At 41.2% G+C, this 22,490-nt stretch overlaps 1 protein-coding gene across 2 annotated transcripts in view; it reads right to left on the bottom strand.

Moving 5' to 3' along the window:
- Nucleotides 1-2,871: 2,871 nt before the first annotated feature.
- MBOAT1 (membrane bound O-acyltransferase domain containing 1) overlaps nucleotides 2,872-22,490 on the bottom strand; it is a 56,313-nt gene continuing 36,694 nt past the window's right edge. Inside the window, exons 5-13 of one of the 2 annotated variants that reach the window (XM_059851516.1) lie at nucleotides 21,733-21,788; nucleotides 19,479-19,533; nucleotides 16,601-16,784; nucleotides 14,780-14,972; nucleotides 12,034-12,137; nucleotides 9,205-9,269; nucleotides 7,739-7,871; nucleotides 6,451-6,602; nucleotides 2,872-4,697 (exon numbers count right to left, since the gene is read on the bottom strand). In XM_059851516.1, coding sequence (XP_059707499.1) covers nucleotides 4,565-4,697; nucleotides 6,451-6,602; nucleotides 7,739-7,871; nucleotides 9,205-9,269; nucleotides 12,034-12,137; nucleotides 14,780-14,972; nucleotides 16,601-16,784; nucleotides 19,479-19,533; nucleotides 21,733-21,788 — 1,075 coding nt within the window. In that variant the 3' untranslated portion in view covers nucleotides 2,872-4,564. The remainder of the gene's footprint in view (nucleotides 4,698-6,450; nucleotides 6,603-7,738; nucleotides 7,872-9,204; nucleotides 9,270-12,033; nucleotides 12,138-14,779; nucleotides 14,973-16,600; nucleotides 16,785-19,478; nucleotides 19,534-21,732; nucleotides 21,789-22,490) is intronic. The other variant, XM_059851525.1, reaches the window with a different exon arrangement.

Raw genomic sequence — 22,490 nt, 5'->3', positions numbered from 1 at the left:
TAGGGGTTTCCCCCCTAAGGTCTTCCATTTCTCCCGTTCTCCTGCGCAGCACACCTGTGCTACCGCAGACTTGAAACCCACCAGCTGCCTGGCACTTTGGGCGTCTGGGCTGCTGCCAAACCTTTCGCCTTTGCAGTGGCCCCCGCTCAGCACAGGAGGAGAATCTTCTCTCGAGTGCTCGCCCACAGAGGGCACCACTCGTAAATGTATGTGAGTAAACGCGCTGCCACTTCACGTCTCAGCAGCACAAACCCAAACCCTTCATGCATATCATTACTGTCATCTCCGGGAAGAAAGGGAGCAGCAGGCTGATGGCGCACAAAAGGAGGCGATTTTAAAGCACACACTGAGCATTCGCGCTCATGCTGAGATGTCAGGCGAGGCTTCCCATTCTGTATCGCTGTGGAACGCCTCCAGCCCCTGAGAGCTGAACTGCATCAGCTCAGTGACATCAGGAAAGAGAACAGTACCTCAAAGGATAGCTGATATTTCCATATGCAGCCATGCATGTCACTTAGTCTTGGGCAAGGATGAGGAGACACACATGCTCTTCCTCTGGCCACAGCAGGTGGACTATGGGGATTCTACCCTTATACATTAAAGACAAGTTTTTATTTATTCTGCAGCCAGTACATAATTTTTCTGAAGTCCTCAGTCCAGGGATAAGAAGACAAAGGGTTTAAACATGAGTCACTAGCCTCACTGATAGGAATTTTGCCCCTAAACTTCCTTTGCTGTTGGGATTTCAACTTGTATTTCCACAAAATCCAGATCAGGGCCTGCTTTTACATGTGTAGAGAGGTAAGTTTGCAGCTTTACGCAAACATCTACCAACAGAGTAAAAATCTACAGCTTTCTCACCCACCTACTTCATTTTAAGTGATACAAAAATCCCAGCTATGTGCAATGTATGCATACAAAACAGAGCAGCCAAACAGGGAGAAAAAAATATCTGCCCACCTTGTATCCCACTTTTGTGCTGCCTCTATTGCTTGGCAAGCTCCAAATGGACATGCAGTAATATACTTAGGATGGGGGACAGCTTACAGGACAGTAAAAGTGTACACTGTGCATTCAGTTCACTGAAGAAATTGCTGAGCACTTGCTTCTTTAAACACCAGACCCATAGTTAAGTTGAAATGAAGTTTGACTCTTTATTCAGTTTTCTCTTCCAAGTGCATCTCAAATTCTAGTTTAGAAAAATCAAAATATGGTGAAAAACAACAGCTAGAATATGCCTTCAATCCAAGGAGGTAATGGTGGTGGTGTCTTTTTGGTATTGTCATATTTAAAGTCAACCTTTTTCCATCCAGTATAATCTATCTATCTTTCTTATTTCTGTGTGATAGTCCTGTATTTCTTTCTTACAAGCCATCAAGATTGTTGCTCTCTTCAAAATCTCTCTAGATGCTCTTGAGTTTTTTGCAGCATTAAGGACCCAGAGAGGGATTAGAAACTAATAACATGTTGCTAATCACCACCATGTATTTTGATCACTGAAATACTCTCTCAAATTACACTAGAATTAGAATTACCAGAATTCAAGTTCCTGACATCATCTTTTTCTAACCTAAATCTCTACTTTGGCTCTTTGAATTACATACTCCTGTGCAAAGTAGAAGCACATTACTAGCACAACTCTCCTCTAAAGAGTAGCATCTGTTTGCAGTCTTTCTATAAAACAAAATATCATCCCCCCGAAAAGAGGAAAAGGAGAGGAAGGCTCAACACAACAGATTGATCAAGGTAACCTCAAAGCTAACAGCCTTTTTTTCAAAGGAATTTTTACAGCCATTTATATCCACTCTGTGTTAGCTTTGCAGGACTGCCACATTTGATTAGGTATGCTGCCTAGTCCATAGTAACATAGTACAGCAAGGATTTTAGGTAATTTTCTTCTTTTCCACCCAGCTTTAAGACTAATTCAACCACCAAGTTTCCCTGCAAATGCCATGTTTCAAAAAGCCAGTTTCAGTTTTGGCTCATGACACATATCACGTTAAATCTCTATGACTGGTTCTCTTTGATTCCCAGGGCACCTGTTTTCAGGGAGAGTTTCAGGCTGAGAAGGCAACATGACAGGAGAGTAACAGTTTTCTCACTAGCCCAGACTAATTCATCACATTATAGGAGCTGAAACTACACATCAGTCAATGGCTTTACATATAAGCAAGTTTCACTTGGGGAAACACTGTAAGAGAAACCCCACTGATCATACCTGGCCTCTCTTGAATGTACACAGCTCAGGAAGGACTGCAGAACAGGGCACAAGCCGTGCAGGCAGATCTCAGGGCACAGAGCAGCAGGTAGAGACCCCCAAACCCCTTTGAGAGCACTTTTTTTCCAAAGCAGGTGCTAAGGCCAACCTGCTGGGAACATTTGTCTTCCTCACTTTTGCCAAAGCCCAGAGTTGATGTGAATTTTGCTGGCTCTGGCAGAGCTCACACTGCTTCTTTTGTTTCTGGGAGGCAATTGCAGATTGGCTTCAGCCCACAGGATTCCAGGACCAGCAGCACCCAACTCCCCATCCCTTTCTGGGGATGTGCCCTGGTTCCTTCCCACAGGATACAGGAATGGCACAATCAGACCTCAAGGGCAACATTAGATGCCCAAGATGTAACTGAGGCTGGTGCACCAAGGAGAACACACACACCATGACAAAAAAAGACCAGCCAAGTTAAGGGCAAAGCTGCCATGAAAACAGACAGGGGTCACTTTGTCTCTGTTTCAGCAGGAGCAGGATCGAAAGCTCAGCTGCTGTAAAATCCAGCAGACCTGAACATCTTCCCTCACAAGTGTGATTTCACCCACCCACTCACCTATTTTTCACATTAGACATTAGTGATCAATAATGCAGTGACACAAAGCAAATTGTTTATTCAGATCAATCTTTTAATCCCATCTTGCCCTTTAAAATAAATTAGCAAATAAACTCTTCCATGAACTATGCTCTAAATCATAATATGGTCACAGGACAAAAAATTCCCATCAATGAAAAAAAAAAAATCACTTTTTTTGGAATTTTGTTGGTTTCACTGATTTGTTTCTTCTCAAAACACGAGGATTCTGCAAAACTTTAATCTGACTCAAAAATCAGAATGCAGTAAACAGCAGATTCTTTCCTCAATCACACATTAGTTAAATGTCAATAAAGTAATACCAATACTTTAACAAGGGAACTGCTTCTACAAAATCCTGATAAAAACATTCCTGGAAAACATTTTAAAAAATGCTTCAGTTGGTTTTGATGTGTGGTACTGGTCTGTTTTACTGGGTTAAGTGGATTTAAGAAAAAAAAAAATTAAAAACCCTGACACAGAATTTTGCAGCAGGTTATCTCGGTGCACAACAAGCACTCAGGAATCAAGCCTCAAAACATCCCTGGAAGTCAAGGACTTTACGAGCAGAGAAATTTGCATCAACAGTTAAGTCAGATGTCAAGATCACACAAGGACTCAGTCTCAACTCTTGTGGTGATCACAATATTTTGTAGAGAATGATTTATTATGACAGTGATAATTGCTGTTCAGGTTTCCTATTAGTGTTATCTGCTGGAATGTAACCCCTCCTTAAGATGGGATGTTTTTGAGTAGAACAGTCTGATCTACTACAAAGCTTTTTTAGATTTAACCCATAACTGCAGGTTTTAAAACACTAACCCTGTATGGCTCCTCACGCATTTTGATACCAAAAAGGAAGTGCTGCATCACTAAGACTACAAAGTAAGGCTGATGTAGCAATGAGCACCAGCTGTGTCATTAGAGAAGCACAGCTCTATAGACCACAGGCCGTATATCCCTTCTTTTACTCTAGGTTTGAGTTCCCCCTTCTGCCTTTTGTTTTTCTTTTACTTGGCTTTAAATTTTGGCTTAGCCAGTTATCACTGCTCCCAGACACCAAATCCCAAGGGACTTGTCTTGCCTTCATCACCAGCAGGTGTCACATTGAAGGATGTGAAGTACCTTTGCTGCCCAGCTCAGGCTGCAGTCCCTGCTCCGGGGTTTGCTGGGGAAAGCCCCGCTCCCACTTCCCCCTGCTGGGGCACAAGTCAGTGCCAGCACCTTGAGCAACCCCATGCCAGTAGTCTTCTACTTGCACCATCTCTCTCCACAACCAAAAGAGATGAAAAGTTTCCCCTGACAGCTGCCCACAGCACCAGGCTATCAGGCACCTGGTCTAACTCTTTATTAGCTGCTTTCTGTCCCTCTCTCTAATCACAAGATTATTTGTTGATTAATAGTTGTGTATTTCTGTAAAAGAGAAAAAAATGCCTCTCTGTGAAAAAGTTTAAATATATAAAAAACACTTCATAAAAATATTTATTATAAAAATGAAATGCCCCATGAGCCTGTAAACGTTGCCTGTAAAATCTCCATTAACTGGAATAATTTGAATTACAGTCATTCAGGCTCTTCTCTGCCCTCTCCAGTAAGATTTTAAGATAGCCAAGAGAAATGCCACTTGTCTTGTACCTCAATCCTCCTGCAACACGTTTTTCTTCTTATTTTTTTGTTTACAATACACCACTCTGATTTCCCAATGCTGGCAGTTTTCTTTGGAGGCATCATTTGTCTTTGTTTTTAATAGAGTTCGGCATGGCCTGATTCTGAGCCCTTCTTACAGAGTGGGTTTGAGGTCTGACTGGTAACAGGAGCAACACCAGGATGCTTAGAATGTGCATGTGAAAATACACAGACCTGGGAACAAAAGCAGAAAGAATATTATATTTTTATTGGGAATAACATGAATTCTGCAACCCCAATATGCAGAATTTAGTGCTAAAGGATGAATGCAGAATGTATGAACCTGACCTAGAAAACACAAAAATAAACCCTTGAATTTCACACAGTCTCAGAATATGGTGTCTGCTGGCATGGATGAAAATGCTGCTGTGGATGATAATGGGGCAAGGTAACCATCAGCAAACCCTAGAATCCAAAGTCTGACAGCTCAGATAAACCCATCTAATTCAACCCCAGACTTATTCAGCCCATCTCTCTTCTAATATTAGAATTTACAAGGCTAAGTTGTGAAGAAATATCATTGATGGTTCAAAAAGAATTTTAAAAAGTGAAAGAAAGAAATAAATTCAACCAAAGTGCTGAGATCTGAAATAAATCAAAACACTCAGATTTTAACTGGAGAAGGTTAGGTAATTACGTTTGCAGAAGGCTTGCATTTTTGAAGGTAACTGCTCAGAGATATCTGCATTTGGTATGTTTCTAAACATCAAATATTTTTATTTCAAATAATTCAGTATACACAAGTTTGAAGAGAAATAAAAAATACTTAAACCAAATAGATGAGGTTCTGGCAGCTTGGGGAAGATGATGATTGGGACCAGTATGGTCCAGCTGTTAAACATAGCAATGCATATTTCTGTGGTCTCATCTATGCTTCTTACCATAGTTCTTAATATCCTTGTAAGGTGCTTAAGAACACTGCCTGTGGTGTGAAGTGCTCCAAAAATTCATGCCCTAGTCCAAATGCAGAACATTTCCTTGCTTACAAGTTTCTAAATTCAAATGTTAACTATGTTCAAAGTTAACCAGGGCAAAAGTCACCAGGGCAAAATTATTAAGAAATGAAGCTAAGAAAGATCTGGAAAATTTTTACTCCATCGTAAGTTTTCTGTGTTGAAATCAAATGTTTCAAGAAACAGGAATAGAAAATGTTGAAATTCAGCCTCCTGCAAATAGACAGCAGCTATCCTGACTACCAGTTTTGTGTCTTTTATGTTGGTGGAGGGAATTGACTTTCTTCTGAACCAAAAGCTGTTACTCTATATTGACAGTAAAATGAAAGAAGAGTAAAGCCATGTAGTCCTGTTTCCCTTTTCTAATTATTTTCTCAATTTTTCTATTTCAACTTGGTTTTATTAGAGCACATTCAATGTGCTCTGCAACCAGTTTTTTCTTATTTTTATTTTTAAGGAATCTTATTTTTAAGGAATCTCAAGTACTCCCTTTGTAAGAAGAGAAGGACACTTCCATAGTGAAAAGCACATTGATTTCAAGGAGCAATGCTCTGCCAGGAGCCCTCCATATCTCCTGCTGATCCATCATACCTCCCCTTATACACATTCAGCAGCTGGAAGCCTGGTCTTTGCTCAGCATCTCCTTCCTACTGCCAACTCACATTATTCTTAACCTCTTCATCCTTGGCTACTGCTAATGGTTGAGGCCCAACTGTTTTGGAAAGGGAAACCCAGTATATGAAATGTCACGTAAGGACACAGAATGAGAAGAGCAACCAAAGTGCTCTGCCTTGGCATTGTTATAATCTCATTACGTTACAGGAGTGCAAAAGTCAGCTCTTATACTTTAGCAAGCATCCTGTCCGGGCTCCTTTCAAATTGGATGAAATGCTAACTGCCTTTCAGCGTGGTTTGGGTTATTTAACAAAAGTCTATGGCACCCTGGAGAGTAAAGTCAAGGGAAGAGGACTTACTTGTAAAACTTGATGGTGGGCTCCACAGCCAGCATGACGAATGGTGCGACAGTGTAGCACACAGCCAGCTGAGTCACTGCCCAGGTGACTACATCGTAGGCTATCTTAAGAGGCACTGACGAGAGGAAGTAATGTCTGAAGTTGTTCCTTATCTGCAGGTCAGGGAAAAGTAAGCAGAAAATTATATAAACATTTCTTAGGCAAAGCCACACAGACACACAGCAGTGGATGACTCTGTTTACCATCAGCATTAGCATCACTGGAAGGTTTATTCACCAGTTACAAAGCACTGGGAGCAGGAATACAGATGTGTACAGACTGACATTTTCAAGATCTCACAGTCAACCGGTGGCAAACCGCGAAGTAGCTCCCAATTTGCTCTGTCATAACCACAGGTGCAGACTCTCTCATTCTGGATGTCTGGTACAATATTTTTTGGGAGGGAAGCTGTTCCTGCCTCCTGACTTTCATTTCTTACTGGTTATCAACAGTAAATCAAAGTTACTTAAAATGAACAAGTGCTTATACCTACAAGTGTGTGCCGTTCTAGAGATTTTAAGTTAGTTTCACATCTGTGAAATCCTCATAAATGAGAGGCAAAGCAACCTGCCCTAGGGATAGTGGTTAATACTGGTCACTAGTTTAATTCTCCTTTCATATTAACCTGGCTATTTATCCATAGTCATCTCCAAAAGACAACAGTGGTGCTTCCCAGCCCTGCACAAGTGTCTCGTTCAGCCTGAAAGATCAGCAGTGATAAATTTAACAATAGTGAGACATGAACCCTGTTCTGTCTTTGGTGACTCTACACAAAATAAGGCCCATAAACAGAGACCATTTTACTGCATCAATTGCATCCACACAAATTGTTCATGTTTGGGCTAATGCTCAACCCACAGCAGCTTCTTGTGCAAGACTGGGCCCAGAGTTAATTACAAGCCAGCATACAGGCAACATGACCCAGCACAAGTCTGGAATTCCACATGACTGTGAATCCCTAGCTAATTTGACTGCATGGACATAGCTGGTGGCACCTCTAACTAGGCATCCTCAAGCAACATTTCCTTTGACAGCCAGGGACAGTAGTGCATCATGTCCAGAACTGGTGCTGGTTATAACTGCTGGGTACTTTGCAATTAGCATCAATACAGAAGAGTTTCAGTGAGCATCAAGCCTGCAAAGGCATGAAAGAGGGCTCACAGCAGAGACAAGCTGCTTGACCATGTGAGGGTGCAGCTGACAGCTGGATAGTGTCTAGTCTTAGAAGAGAACAATGAAAGGTACATACTGCTCTGGCTGCGAGTGTGATAAGGATTCCAGTGAGAAACGTAAAATAATATCCAGGATAGATACCATGCCACAGGGCCGACAGGATAAATGTTAAAGCCGTAGGGTACCAGGGAGCTCTGTCATAGCAGACACTGCAAAAATGAAAACAAAACAGAACAGGTTGAACAGTGGCCACTGTGCTTGAAATCCTTCTGTTTCTAAGGTCTTACTCTGTGTTTTCTTAGCTGTCTAATCTTTGTTTAGTCACAGGCTAAGGCATGAGACACTCTCCCTTCATTTAAATGGAGGTTTAGATGGAATGAGGAAGCATGCTTATATGCAAATGAGTTCCCAAAGACTGCCTGTACAAATATTTCTGGTGCTCAAAGCATTTAAATCAATAATGGAATAAAGGGCAGGCAAGACTTTGTTCACCTTTGCATCTCTATCTGGAATCATATGTTACCCTTCCAAACTCTGATGACAGACCAAGAACAAGTTGAAAGACAAAGAGATGTGACCCCACCCTTCACTCTAGTGAAGAGAGCTATTTTTAGGCACAGTTATCTGGCAGATGCTGGGAACAACAGGGAGTGCCCTAAACTATTGCAAAACAGGGGATTCCAGCTAACTTTAGCAGCAAAAATCTTATTCCCGAGATGAAAGGATAACAGTTCAAGTAAACAACACCCAGTCTATTTGGCTATCTGAAGTTTAAATCAAATGCTGTGCTCCAAAGAAACAAGTCAAGATAATGCATTTCTTACCAGGAACCATTTGAATAATGAAAAATAGTGGATATTGACTTTTAAGATGCATAGATTTAATTACAATAACTACAATAAATCTGTGCCTGCATTTCAGACACTATGTAGACTTTATGCTGAGCTTTAATCACACCAGAAAGTGAAATGAGTAATGAGACACAGTCCAATCTAAAAAATTTGGACTCATGCTAGTATTTATAATATGTGCCTTAACAGTCACTGGTTAAAATCAGATCATCTCAGCACTATAAGTATCTTCCCCATATCCTAAACAAGGACTGCCTGGCAAGCATCTTAGGGTAATTCCAAACCAGACTACGCTGGGGCTCTGAAGATTTTGACCTTATTTCTCACTGAATTTCTGGATCCCAGTAACGCAGCAAGAGTCACCTCAACGTGGGAAACATAACATAGCAAAGCAAAACAGTACAGGAAAGTTAATAGAGGGAAACAACAAAATGCTATTGCTTTCTATTATGGAAGTTTTGAACAGTTTGTTTATGACTTTGCTGCTCATATATAAAATAGGAGCATTTTACACTTGCAGCAATAAAACTTTACAGCACCAAATACCCTTGTATTGCACCAGCTATTACAGACACAGGAAACAAAGGAAGAATAAGAGGGTTTACATTTATGAGAGCTACCAAGCAGCGTTTTTCCAGGCCATGGAGAGCTTTTGGGTCTCACAAGCATGTAACTGTTTCATTACTCTTACCGTTTCAGCCAGGCAGCTGTCTGAATGTTCCAGTTTTCAATGTACATTTTAAAACTTGTTGCAGTCTAAGAAAGAAGTTCACATGAAATGTTAGTAATGAAGCCTGTAAAATACTACTTGCAATTTAAATTAGTGAGGAGGTACATGGAAAGTATTAATTCTAGCAGCTAACTTTTATGATGACTGTGTCACAATCCATCATTAGACTAATATGACTTGGGAGGGACATTAATTAGGCTGATGGCTCACTGCTAACACTTGGCACTTGCTCTAAAATCTCACTTTGTCTCATATAATTAAATACAGTGTTTGGTTACTTTTCAAATAATGGGCAATCTGAGAAGCTTTCTTGTTTTATATGCTTGGCCTTCCTTTCAGTTCATAAACAGCTTTATTTCTGGAAGAGATATCTTGCCATCCATTATGCAATCTGGACTTCCCTACGGTGGTACTAAAACAAAGTGTTATTTAAAAAAAAAACCCAAACATTTATTATTATTTTTATTATTATTATTACTATTTAGAGAAGGAAGGGGGAAGACTGAAAAACATGGGCAAAAAAATTCGGACTAAATTTAGAAGCCAATCCTCAGCCCACCGCTAAGCTTGAGAAACCAGAGTGGACTCCAGCATCCTGAGAGAACCACCCATACCTCCTCCTCTGAGCTCCCTCAGCTTTAGGGGACTGCTAGACTCTGTTGTTCAGCATCAGTTCCCCTTCTGCTGATCAACTTCACCTCCCAACTCCACCTTGGTCCCTTGCCTGCTGGCAGAAACCTCCAAGGAGACCCTGGCCAAGTGGGGACGTGATTCAGTGACACCACAATATTATGCCATATCTGCCGAAGGCATGGGATGGAAAAAATGACTGAAAAAATGGATTAAGGGCAAAGGCTTCCAAGGAGAATGTGCAAATATCTTTCCATTTCCACGCAGAATCCTTAAAGCTAGCATTTCATCCTCTGCATTTAAAGAGTTAAAACGATTAACAATTCCCAATGCAGGACTGCCACATTTTAATTGCATTACTGTACCATGAGAAGCCAAGAAAAACACAGTTTCCCTTCCAACTAATATTGTCACTCTCTTTTGGCCTCCTTTAAGTTCCCCTGTTACATTACCAAGAGAGGAAGTAGTTGCTGGCTGTCAAAACAAGCACGCTGCCAAGGCTTTCAAGTCCCCCACGTGGGCTTAGCCCCTGTCATGTTTTAAGGCCCACACAAGCCCTTCCATGTGCTTATCTTTTCTACAGATCAGATAGTCACATTTAGCACTCAAGTTCCCAGCTCTGAGGTAATTTTACACATGCAGGTGGCTATACCTGCTGAATATATAGACTGTATCTGTATACACCGCACAATCATACTTCAACTGCCAGCACTGCTGTTGGCACATAAAGTCATGGCTCAAGGCTTAGCCAAAGCCGTGGTCTCCGTAGCCTTTCTTTTTCTCATTGCAAACATGAAAAAATCAGACAACACTCTATTTTATGCTCTTGGAAACAATTTCTAATCTCTGTTGCCCACGTGACCCATAAAATAAGTAAGTTTTGAGAGGCCATCAGTTCAGTGGGTAGAGAAGAGCAAAGGCTGCTTCATTTGGCTTGACTGAAGAGTACTGGCTGCATTTTACTTTCCTCCTTCAAACAGAAGCTGCTTCAGCCCATCAAAGAACCATCTCCTGCCCCAAAAATGAATCAGATATAGATTCAAGATCTCAGAGTGGTATCTAGGGTGTTCCTGTCATCTAGAAGTGTAAAGCATTTCTGGGCTGTGTATCCTGTACTCATCAAGAACCACAGTGAGGATTAATCATGGTTAGAAAAGAAAAAGAGAAAGAATGTTGAAAAACAGGGCATGTGTAATGAGACTTCCAATTTTGGCATCTTCAAGGAAGAATTACAGGAGTTATTTCATTTTTGAGAAGAGCTATTACAGCGCATTCACTTAGTCACAGATTGTTCAGCAATAAAACAATCAACTTATTTTTAGCTGTGATTACTTTTAAAATCACAACTAGAGAATTACAGAGGGAGGCTTCTCCTATTTCTAAAAAAGAAGCCTTTAGAAAGCAGTCGCAGACACATAAATATTTCCAGATCTCACTGGCACTCACAAAATATTCTTCAGGGCAAACAAATTATACGGGCCATCTTTTGCATTAGAGACACAAACATGAATAGTTTTCAAAAGGCTAATGGATCTTAAAAGTACGCAGCAGTCACAGGGAAGGAGTGAGAGATGTTTTGAGAAACAGTGTGGCTCCCAGCATGGTGTTCTAGACCAGCACCCACCTAAGCTCCCTGTGCCCCTCTCAGCTCCCACTCAGGTTGCTTGGTTTGTACCTGTTACGTCTCCTACCCTTGCTTTTCTCCACGTACCAGAGGCAGTTCAGCCCTTGCACGTGTCTGTGCCACTTGTGGCAGCCTCTTTCACTACCACCAATCATCTCAACTGGGCTACAAAAGTGAAAGCTTGTTAGAAGTAAATAAACAGAACACACCACAGATGGTGAAGAATCATAGCTGTGAACAATTTACTGACCCACTGAGCTCAGCCTCAATCTACAGTAATTGATTGCTCATTTATTAAATATCTGATATCATTATTTTTAGCCCTCACAAAACTATTTAGAAATACAACCTGAATACAGAGCAAGAGGAGGCCTGTGAGACAGATGCATTTTATCTGTCCAAGAGATAAAATACAAAACCTCTTCATGCTAAAGAGGAGCAGCCTGGTAGCATAGATTTCCTTTCAGTAATGCCCTTACCCATTACCATGCTCATTTCTGTATAATTATGCCAATGCAGCCACTCCTGTATCTCACCTCAATGTTCCAGATATTCAAATTGGACAAAAGGTCCCAGCGGAAAGTGCCTCTCTCATCAACTCCACTGAATCCATAACCAGCTGCATTGTTGACCGCATCTGCTGCAATGTCAAGCAAAACAGGTCAAAATCAGACTGCTGGAAGAGACATGTTTTCTTACAAGTCAGTATGGCACTAAACAAACACTCAAGACAGCTTTGTAGGATTTAGCAACCTCTATTTCTAGGAGAAGCTTTTTCTTTGCAAAAGGGCATTACTATAAGGCTACACAAGAGGAAAGAGTAGCTACTCCTTCTGCAGAAGAAATAATAAAATAACAACGAATATAAATCACTTTTCCTATTATTTGGCCTTTATTATTCATCTGAGACAGATATTACCATAAAATGAATGAGCAATTTTCTCAAAAGGGCACCTGGATGTCACAGCATTTTCCAGAATTCAAAAAAACCTTAATATCTTAAAGACATGCTTATTATTTCTATTAAGAGTTCCAGCATGGCTATGTTAATTAAGACTGTCATTCAGAATTCTGCAGACAAAGCCTTTTGCTAATCCCGCTGCTGAGTGCCTCACTAAAGTGCCTCAACATCTCTATGAACCAAATATTGAGTAACTTCAGTTACACATGTAGCTACCTTACAGCAAGTAAAAGCTTGGATAACAGTAGGCATTACACACTGATGCACTCTTGTCAACCACCTCCCCTCTCGGAGTGCCTGGGAGTCACCTCATCAGTGGGTCTCAAGATTCTGATTTCAATGTGCCCCTGCTAGAAATAGCTACTTGGAGTACTAAAAAAACAGAAGGGAGAATTCATTATTGTCTCCGGATCACTAGTTGCAGCCAACACTGAGGATCATTGGAAGAGAAAGGGAAGCGCAAATACAGGTGAGGCTTTTCCTTCCAGGTCATTTACAAAATACAAGCCTGGTTATTCTTTAAAAAGGTCGGCATTTCTTCCCCAGGATTTTACTTTGTAAATGCTGTCAGTATAGGCACAAGCTCATGGAGAAGCCCTAGTGCACAAAACTAGGGAGGGAACCTAATTATAAGCAACAAGACTAACAATAAATAAATAAACAAGCAACCTTCTCCAACCTGATATTTTCTTTTTTGTTTTCCACTTTTCAAAATGAGATTGATTTTACTGATGGAAAGAAAGTTCTCCATGTTTTTTATCTTCTCAGGAGATCCTGCCCAATCTCAGAGACTGGAGCTGCACATAACCATCACCCCAGAGCAGTGGACTCCTGGATTTGCTCCTCCTTACTCCAAGGGTAGTAGGGACCAAATAATTAGTGTTTCTTGGCCAAAACCAAGAAACCAGGAATCATGGGATGAGCAATAATTACATAGCATCCCCCTTGGCCTTTTGCTTCCCAGGCTGCTGTCTGCAGAGCATGGTGTGAAGCACAGAACAGTCACAACTGTGCACCCTCAAGCTGCTCAGGAACACGAATCTCCACAAGCTCCGCAGAGCTTCGTTTCCCTGCAGACTGGAACAGCTCGGGCTGTGCACGGCTTTCACAGCTCCTTGCTTGGAGGCACTCGGACCCAAAGTGGTTTCAGTGACAGCTGGGAGTTAGGTTTGAAGCCCTGTTCCCAGAACTATTCCAGTGAGAAACCAAATTTTCTTTCCACGGGTCTGGGTGGTGCAGCTCCCACACAACAGCCAGCCTGTCCTGGCCTGAGGACAGGAAGCATTTACCAGCCCATTTCAGCAGGGCTTTTGTAATGCCCTGGGCCATGCCACCGGGAGCAAAACTGGGAAAGGGTAAAAAAAGGATAAAGTGCCTGCTGTTCTGCTGCCTGGATTTGGGATGTGAATAGATGAGGCCTCACCCTCCACTATGCAATGCATACTTTTCTGCTAACTGCCTTATTTGTAAGACATTTCTAGGGCCTCTGCAGCCTGCTCTTGTCACAAATGCAAGTTCAGTTTATCTCTTTAATAATGGCCTTCCAGTTAGCTATAGTGCCAGAAAAAATGGAGGCAACAATTTAACACTGGATCCCACAAAAGTAAGTTTGTGAGCAAGCCATTCTTTATCTCAAAGCCTTTCCCATCCCACACAAGCCAGTCCTGGCTGCCTTCCCTGAATCTGACAGCTTTATTCCCAGCAGTTTAATCACAGCCTTGCAATGAATCTCCCTGGCTATTTCCATCCCGTCTCAGTGACACTCTGCTCAGCCTCAAGATATGTGCGTTCCTTGCTGGACTTCCAGGATCTCCCCGACACACAATGTCTTCTAATACCAGCAAAAAAATCCAGGAGATTTTCAGCCCGGCCTAAAGGATTTGACTCCTCACACACAGATGGTGAAACATGACTTGTAAAAGATGAAGGCAAAATGCAAAAAGATTTTTTTGACCACCGGTCTGACTGGCTCCTAAAAAAATTTGTTTCCCTCTTCAGTGAGCCCTCTTACTTCTCCTCTCCCTTTTCCTTGCAGACATTTTAGCCCTTCCCAACACTTCCTTTGCTCCCCACAGTTCTCCAATCTTTTCTCTGGACTGCTCAAAGCCAAGGTGTGTACAGGACCCGACAGTGCTTTAGAGGCAAGGTCTAACATCAGCCCCCCAACAAGCACAGGGTCCACTGCCTAAAGGAACACATCTCCCACATGAACTACAGGTCTAAGGACAATTTTATTTCCCCCCATCCCAGGTTTCAGACCTCCTCCCCCATTTAGGAACTTATTTGCTACACACAAAAGTACATAATGTAGCCAGACTTACCCAACGTCCATGCAAAATAATACTTTGGTTTTGCTGCCTGTGTTACAACATACAGGTAACCAAGTCTTGACAGGAAGGGAGTTTTATCAAGAAATTCGTTATCAATAATATATGCCATAGGAAAGTTCTTGGTAAGTGTCAAGAATAAAATGAGAGATACTAGTGTGATACACAGCTTGTACATCACTGCTCCCTAAAAAGCACAAACAATGAAACATTTATTAGAAACATTTGCTTTAGGGGAAGAACAAGGTAGTGCTCCTAACATACAGAAACAACGGGCTTCAAGAACCATTAAAGTTACCAGTGACAAAGTTGATACTAATTAATTTAGAAGAGGTGACCAGGAGAAGACCAGAGTCACAGCTCTAGTTTAATTTGGTTTACTGAACTGCCTGTAGATAGGTAGGACAATCACAAGTCAAAATCAGTGATGAACTTCATGACAGACTCTACATCAGTGTGCAGAGATTCTAAAATGGGAAAGGAAACAAACCAAGCCCTACAGTGGAAAGCAGAAATCTTCTCTAAATGTACTGTCCCCTCCTGGAACTAAAGATTGGGTTCCTCCTGGAAGGCAAAAGCACTGATATTCTGTGCAACAGTAGGTCTGACTACCCAGCTACCACCCAGAAGTCTTGCTAAAAATCACTTGTCCAAAAAGCGTTGTGTTGTTACAGCACACTTGTACCCACTATTCAGGGTATGTGCCCTGCCACAGGTTTTCTATTCCAGCTCCCTAGCTTCCTACACACCATTACTGACAATCATTGCAGTACTTCAAAGCTTGTTTGCAAATACACACCATGGGTAAACCCTTCTTGATCCAGCTGTAATTAAAAAGTAATCTGGCACTTGGATACCAGGAGAAAATTGACTCATGTTCTCAAAAGGCTAATAAAAAATGAAATATACTATTAAAACAACCATGTATTTTTTTATCCTTTTGATTTTTGATCTATTTTTATATATTCTCCAAATTCTGGAATAAAGTAATGTGAAATTGGTTTTTATGCAGATTTTAATACTCTCTACTGAGTATCCTCTATCCTATATTGCATTCTCCACAATATAGGCCTTTTTTGACCTCAGTCAGACGAATGCAAAACAGAAGTAACACCACTAGGGTCAGTAGAAAGACAACTGTGTGCAACAGGAATCATTATACAAAAGCACATGCTCAGCTTCAGAGGATACATTCTGCACACAGTCACAAAAGCTACACTTTCTGTGCCACCTTAAGAGAGAAAATCTGAATTTCATGTTACGCTATCCTGCTTTACAAAAAGGCTATTTTCTAAGAATATTTTAAGTAACATTAAAAAAAATATAAAACCAGATCAGTGTTAAAATTATGGGGAAAAAATCACCTCTGGAGTCATCTTAAATGTACTATTGCAAAGCATCTGGACAGGCTACAGTTTCTGATTAGCAGTGATTCATGTACTTCTAACATCTCCTGCGCTGTGGGGGAGATTTGACTTTTTTTTTGTTTTTTTGACATTTCCTCTTCTGTCTGGAGCTGAACTGCAACTTGTCATTCATTGTCAGAACCTGCAGCCCATTCCCCTTGCTGCACAAAGGACCCCCATTAACAGCTGATCCTTTTTGCATGCCAAAACCATTTGGCAAATTCTCTAGCCCCTTCACCCCTGACCTTGTGATAAAAACAGCAGCCACTGACAGAAAAAACTCACTGTAACCTTTACTGGCAAGATAACCCAAAACTGGGTTTTCTTCTTAGCTTTTAATTATGAGAATCATGTACAAAGTTGTGCTTTCCTGCCCCCTGCAATCAATCTTTGTCATTTTAAAACTTACAGTTGGAGAAGGATCAGGAAGTCTGTCATAACCCTTCTGCTTCCAGTTCACTTCCAAGAGTTTCATGTGCACATGCCTCCCTTCAATGAAGGCGATATAGTCCTTGTAATTGCTGCAAGGCCCTGCTATGATGCTCATAAAATTGAGGAGATAACTTAAATACTCCAGTAAAGAAGGCCTTGACCTGTGAAAAATCAGCCACACACAACAGAAAAAAATAAATTTAAAAAAAAAAAACAAAACAAGGTAAAACATATCAAAGGCTTTCACCGATGTTTTTTGTCGCACCGTCTGCCTCAGTCCTCACCTCTCTCCTACCCATTTCCGCCCAGCTGAAAGCTCTCTAGATCTGTTCTGGGGAAGATAAAACACAGCCTGCCATATTCTGGCGATGTCTGGTAGATGGCAGTCAGAGCAAAGGTAACATCAAAGTGCTTAAACTACAGGTGAACTAATGCTAGTGATTTGAAAAGTTGTAATCTTAGAAACTTTCTAGCTAAAAACAGTAATAAATTTGTCCATTTTGGACAGGTCAGCAGTACCAGGAGTGAGAAGCTGGTTATTGGTTTTGGACATCTGTCCAGGATGTCAGGGACCATACTGCCTTGTTACACACACCACAGGGCAGGGAGTCTCTAAAACCAGGGCTCACAGTCCTGGGAGGAGCTCTCACCCTCCCTTCAGTTCAGCCTTTAGAAAAATGGGAAGTGTCACATGAGACATACAGGAAGAGAATGAATAAGCACTCTCTCCTACTGTTCAAATAAAGGAAGTAATTGCCTGTATTGCATCATGAACAGGAAAAGGAACTAAGGGGGGAAAAATAACCATATTAATTGAAAGATGGCTGAAGATGAAAGTCATATTAATTTTTTTTTTCCATTTTGGAAGTGCATACCCCACCAGTTCCTTCTGGATCTTCTTAATTTTACATTTGATGTAAAATTAAGAAGATCCACTGCCTTTGCTACAGATCATTACAATGGGGAAAAAAAGATGCAAAGGCCTCTCAGCATTAGTGTAATTTGTAAATTGTTAGGCTCGGGATTTTTATGTGGCAGAAGAAGCCAACATCCAAACTGTGCGCTGTGTTCTGCACTGCATTAGAGTGAGTGCTCTCCACAAATGTCCTAATTGTTACCATTCAAATAAACATGGAGGCCTCAGATGAGAGCACAGACTTGGGCACAGTGCTTGAGGGCTCTCCTGCCCAAGACACAGATGGACACGCATAACCAAAACTCACTTAAAATTCTTTAAGACTAAAACAAATTTCTAGCAGAAAAACTAAGCAACAGTTAAACATTTTCTGTTGCCTACTACTATTCTGAAGTGGAATTAGTTTGAATAAACAGTTAGATTAGCAAGGATTTTCTGCATTCACCCTACTGGTTATTGTAGACGTTAGTGCCTGAATGGTATGTTCTCTGGTGAAAGCATTTCACAAAAAGATGGAGCAAACAATTTGGGGTAAGAGTCATCTTTCTGTCCTGCAAAAACAGGTCCATGATGTGGGCTTCCTAGCTCTACAGTAAGATTAAAAATAAAGTCATTTGTTTCAACTTGGGTTCTGCACATGGTTGGGTGGGGAGACATGAGCAATGCACAAAGGAATGTACAGAGGATGAGTGAGAAACAAAAACAGACCAAGAACAGGAGGGAAGACAAAAGGCTGTATTACCAAAGGGGATTTAAAACTCTTCAGTTATGACTTGTCTGACACTGACACTTAGGCTATTGGCATCTTCTTTTCTATTATGAACTCATCTACTGTACAAGCCTGTTTAGTGAGAAATTGACTAGCATTAAGGGCTAGGTGCAGTTAAAAATTATGCTTAGAGCTTTAAAAATACACACTGTGGGGTCACAGCTACCTACAAGAGTTTTGCTTTTCAAGAAATGACTCCCTTACTTTCTCAAGTACACAGGCAGATTTTCTTGAAACATCTACCTTGGAAATTAAGGAAATAATTTCCTTGGCCATAACAAACATATCATGGCAAAAAATAGTTATGGGTCTAAGAGTAATTCTGTAACACTAATTCTTCATTAAAAACAAACAAATTAACAAAACCACAAAAAAGCCCAACAACAACAAAACACTCATAAATTCAACTCCATGTTGTGTTTGTATTGAGAGAAAAACTAGGAAAAAAAGGGTGCTCAAAGAAGTGCTCTCTCCATATGAAAAATTAGAAGTTACATAACACAGAAACCTAGGAGTATTAACATTATGGAGGGAGACCAAAAAAAATAAAATCCAGCATTCAAAAAGTATGGCAAAGGAAAACAGCACTTGAACTGTCAGACTGAAACTAAAGTGGATTTTTACTGTGCAGTGGATTGTTGACAGGGGAGGAGTAATTATTTGGAAAAATAGCACATCACAGATCAGATGAAGATAACAGCCAATAAGTCTGTATAGGATAGTCTTAGCCTGAATTTAAAAGAGTTAATACAGCAAATACTTGTTCTGTTGCATGTGGAGTATATATTTAAGTATATTTATGAGACATTGCCAAGTACTTCAGCACTTTACTGACCAGCACAGGTGATAAAGGCAGAGGTCCTGAACTGAAGAAAAAATAGGAACTTAAGGGAGAAGGTATGTTTGTTGCAAGGAGGGTAATGACAGCAGCATTAGAGAAACAAAGCTTCTCAAGCAAATAGAAAAAGTATGTAGGACTTTTGGTATCTCATGGACTGGAAAGTAGCAGGAAACATTTCCATGGCTGGGCCACTATGTTGTCCCTGACATTGTAATGGAAAAAAAAAAACAAAAAACAAACCCAAATAAAAGAACAAATAAAAACAATGTAAACAGTCAACTTCTTTGGCAGAAATTAGACACAAATCACTCAGATAATTACATCCTTACTTTACAGCAAGCCGATTTTGCTCAGCAGTGAGTTCCTCAGCTTGTCTCCCTATTCCTGGAAAGAAAAGACGCATTAGATCTTTCCAAAAGACAGTCTTTGGAAAAGCTATTCCCAAAGCCTTATGCTTGCACTCCACAAATAAATTTCTAAGGCCATAATTTCAAAGTTTTTTTGTCACAGGTGGTTTAATACATCTCAATCCCTAACTTCTATGCCAAGTTCTACTATACCTCTTTACCCAGTTCCTTACCTCATTCCCCCTTTCTCACCCTGGCTACACTGTCAGGAAGAGCAGCCATAGCATTCCCACACACACAATGGAAGTGGCAATGCCACCAACCAGCTGCAACCCCCAACAGCCTCCACAAACTGTCCTGGGCTAGAAAAACCTCTGTTGCCAGAAGCTGCTGGCTCATTTAAGCAAAAGCCTCCCGCTGGCTCCTTGGTGAGAAATGGAGCATTTCACAGCAGGAGGAGTGGGCAGGGGAAGGCAAACAGGCACTCAGGGAACAGAAGCTCCACTGGTGTGAACGAGCAGCCGAGCTGCCTGCTGCTGGAGCAAGCCTAAACATTCACATCAGCAATAATCTGGAATTGTACAAGGTCCAGACTGGAAGGGTGACCTCCTGTTGAATGCACAAGACCTTTGGGGCCAGAGGTAATGCACAGACTCAATGTCCCAGGAAAATGATGGAAAAATCTTGTGTCACGGCCAGTGGTAAACAAATACTGCTTATAGCACATACCTCAAAACCTTCAGCTTAGAGCTTTAGCTGCACATACTGCAGGGAATCCCACTGGCTTCAGCAGAACTACACGGGATGAGTCACAACACTTGGTGTGGAGCATGTGCACAGCCCCATGTGCACAGCCCCAGAAGATCAGGGGCTTGGCACCAATTGACACTACTGTTCAAAACATACTGGCCATAATTACCAATACAGACACAGCACCCACATCCTAAAACGACTGCTGATAAGCTGCTCATTTACATTCTCTCTCCACTGTTTCAGTTTGTAAATACTGGGAGGGCCTGAATTTCAGAAAAACAATTAGCCCTTAATTACTTAAAGGACTGGGTATTTTGTTTGTCTGTTTCCATTTATGGACAGCTGTGTTAAATTTTTACAAATACAAATTTGCCACTGATGCTTGAACTGCAAGCTGCCTTCATTTGATCAACTGCTCCATATATGGGTGTTTGCAATGTAATGAGCCTTTTCCACCATCATTAATCTGTAGGAATTCTGGTCTGTTTAGAACATTTCTGCCTCTGCTGTTGTCTTTTTCCTTTCTGTCTGGTCGTTCACCTTCAACATCCTAGGTGAGTACCTTGACTGCACGTTGCTGTGGAACTGCACAAATACCTGAGCTGACTCAACTTACAGAAGCAGATGAGCCTCAGCCAACAACACGGTCAATTAGCCAAGCTTCAGCTGTATCTATTATACCCAGATAAAAACATTAGATTCACTTGTGTAAACCTGGCTTGCAAACAATGTCAGACCCCCGTGTGCCATCACCTAAATCCTTGCTCACAACAACTCTATAGCAAGGCACTTATTCAGTCACCCACAGCTTGTAAGACAGTGGACCTAAGACCATCAGAAATTTGCAGTGCAACATCAGTAGGCACAAGCAATAATGCTACTGATGACAAGTGACATTTTTAGCCTTTGCACTGTTGTAGACACAGGCGTTTTACTGGGAAATAATACTGCTCTTTGTCACAGCACAGCACAAGACTGAAGACAATGTTATTTTGCTTGCAACTGTGCTTCTCTCTGCACTGGGGAGAAGCTACTGAATTCTATCTCTCACAACTCATGGAGTATATTACCACTGCATATATCAGTGCTAGCATATTTTTTGCTAAATTAGCATTAATGACTGAGTGTATGTATCATCAGCTCTTGACTTCTGAGAATCAGTAACACTTTCAGAGAACTTAATGGAGATGCACTGTAGCATCTAAACAGGAGATACTGGTACTAGCTAAAATCCAAACTGGGCCCCAAGGAACTAGAATACTCAAAGGGGAAAACAGTTGTCTCTGATATTGCCAAAACAGTTTGAGCCTAAAAACTGATCAAACCTTTAAGTTTCTCATTTTCCTCCATAAAGCGTTTTTCTTCTTCACTTGGAACAACTCACTGAAGTGCATTCATTCACTCCATAAATCAACCATAGAATTCACTGGTATATAAAGCCTGTCTTCAGGACATGGGAAGAAGAAGAGATTCCTTTTCTTACCATCATGTAGCTGGCATGCAAGTGTTGTGATCTTCTGTGTAATTATCATCAGCGGACTATAACAAAGACAGAAACAACAGTTACATGTCTTGTAATACAAATTATTCCCAATTTTCTCACTGAATGTCTTTATGCCTTTAAAAGGCAAAACTGTATTAGCAACAAGTGGAAAACATCCAATTAAAGCTGAAGGAGGCACTCAGGCATAAGATAATTGCCTGGGTTCAAAACAACCCCATGTAACTTGCGCTGGAATTTTTAATTGCTAAGTGCACACAAAGCCTTATTTTATATCTCCCTATCCTGCAGCAGTGCAAATTGTACTTCAGAAGAAATCACACCACCAGGAAACACCAGCTTCTGCAGCCCACTGAGTTTCTTTTCAGGCAAAGACCAAATTGAAGCCCCATACAATGCAACACTAGAATACAGCAGTGCTGCTGTAACCCAACTCTGGCTCTTCTTACTGTTTGTTACTCTCCTATTGTCTGTCTCCTCCGTGCCCTAAAAAATGTTGACTCTGCAGATACAGATGCTTATTTCCCCACATGAATAGCTCTATCAATTAGGACTGTGTGCAAATACCAGAATAGCTGTCAGCACAGCAGTTTCCCACTTGGTTATTGACCATGCATCTGCGTTGTGAACAGCCTGTAGAAGATACACCATCCACCTGGGAGTCCATTGGCATGTGGGATCTGAAGCCCCTGGAAAAAGGAGTTGGTTGTACCTGAACCAGGCTTGCAGCCACCCAGCAG

The sequence above is a fragment of the Haemorhous mexicanus genome, chromosome 1, assembly GCF_027477595.1.
Source record: "Haemorhous mexicanus isolate bHaeMex1 chromosome 1, bHaeMex1.pri, whole genome shotgun sequence".
Taxonomy (NCBI): domain Eukaryota; kingdom Metazoa; phylum Chordata; class Aves; order Passeriformes; family Fringillidae; genus Haemorhous; species Haemorhous mexicanus.
The sequence above is the reverse complement of the archived record's forward strand: the minus strand, read 5'-3'. Positions and strand labels throughout refer to the sequence as shown.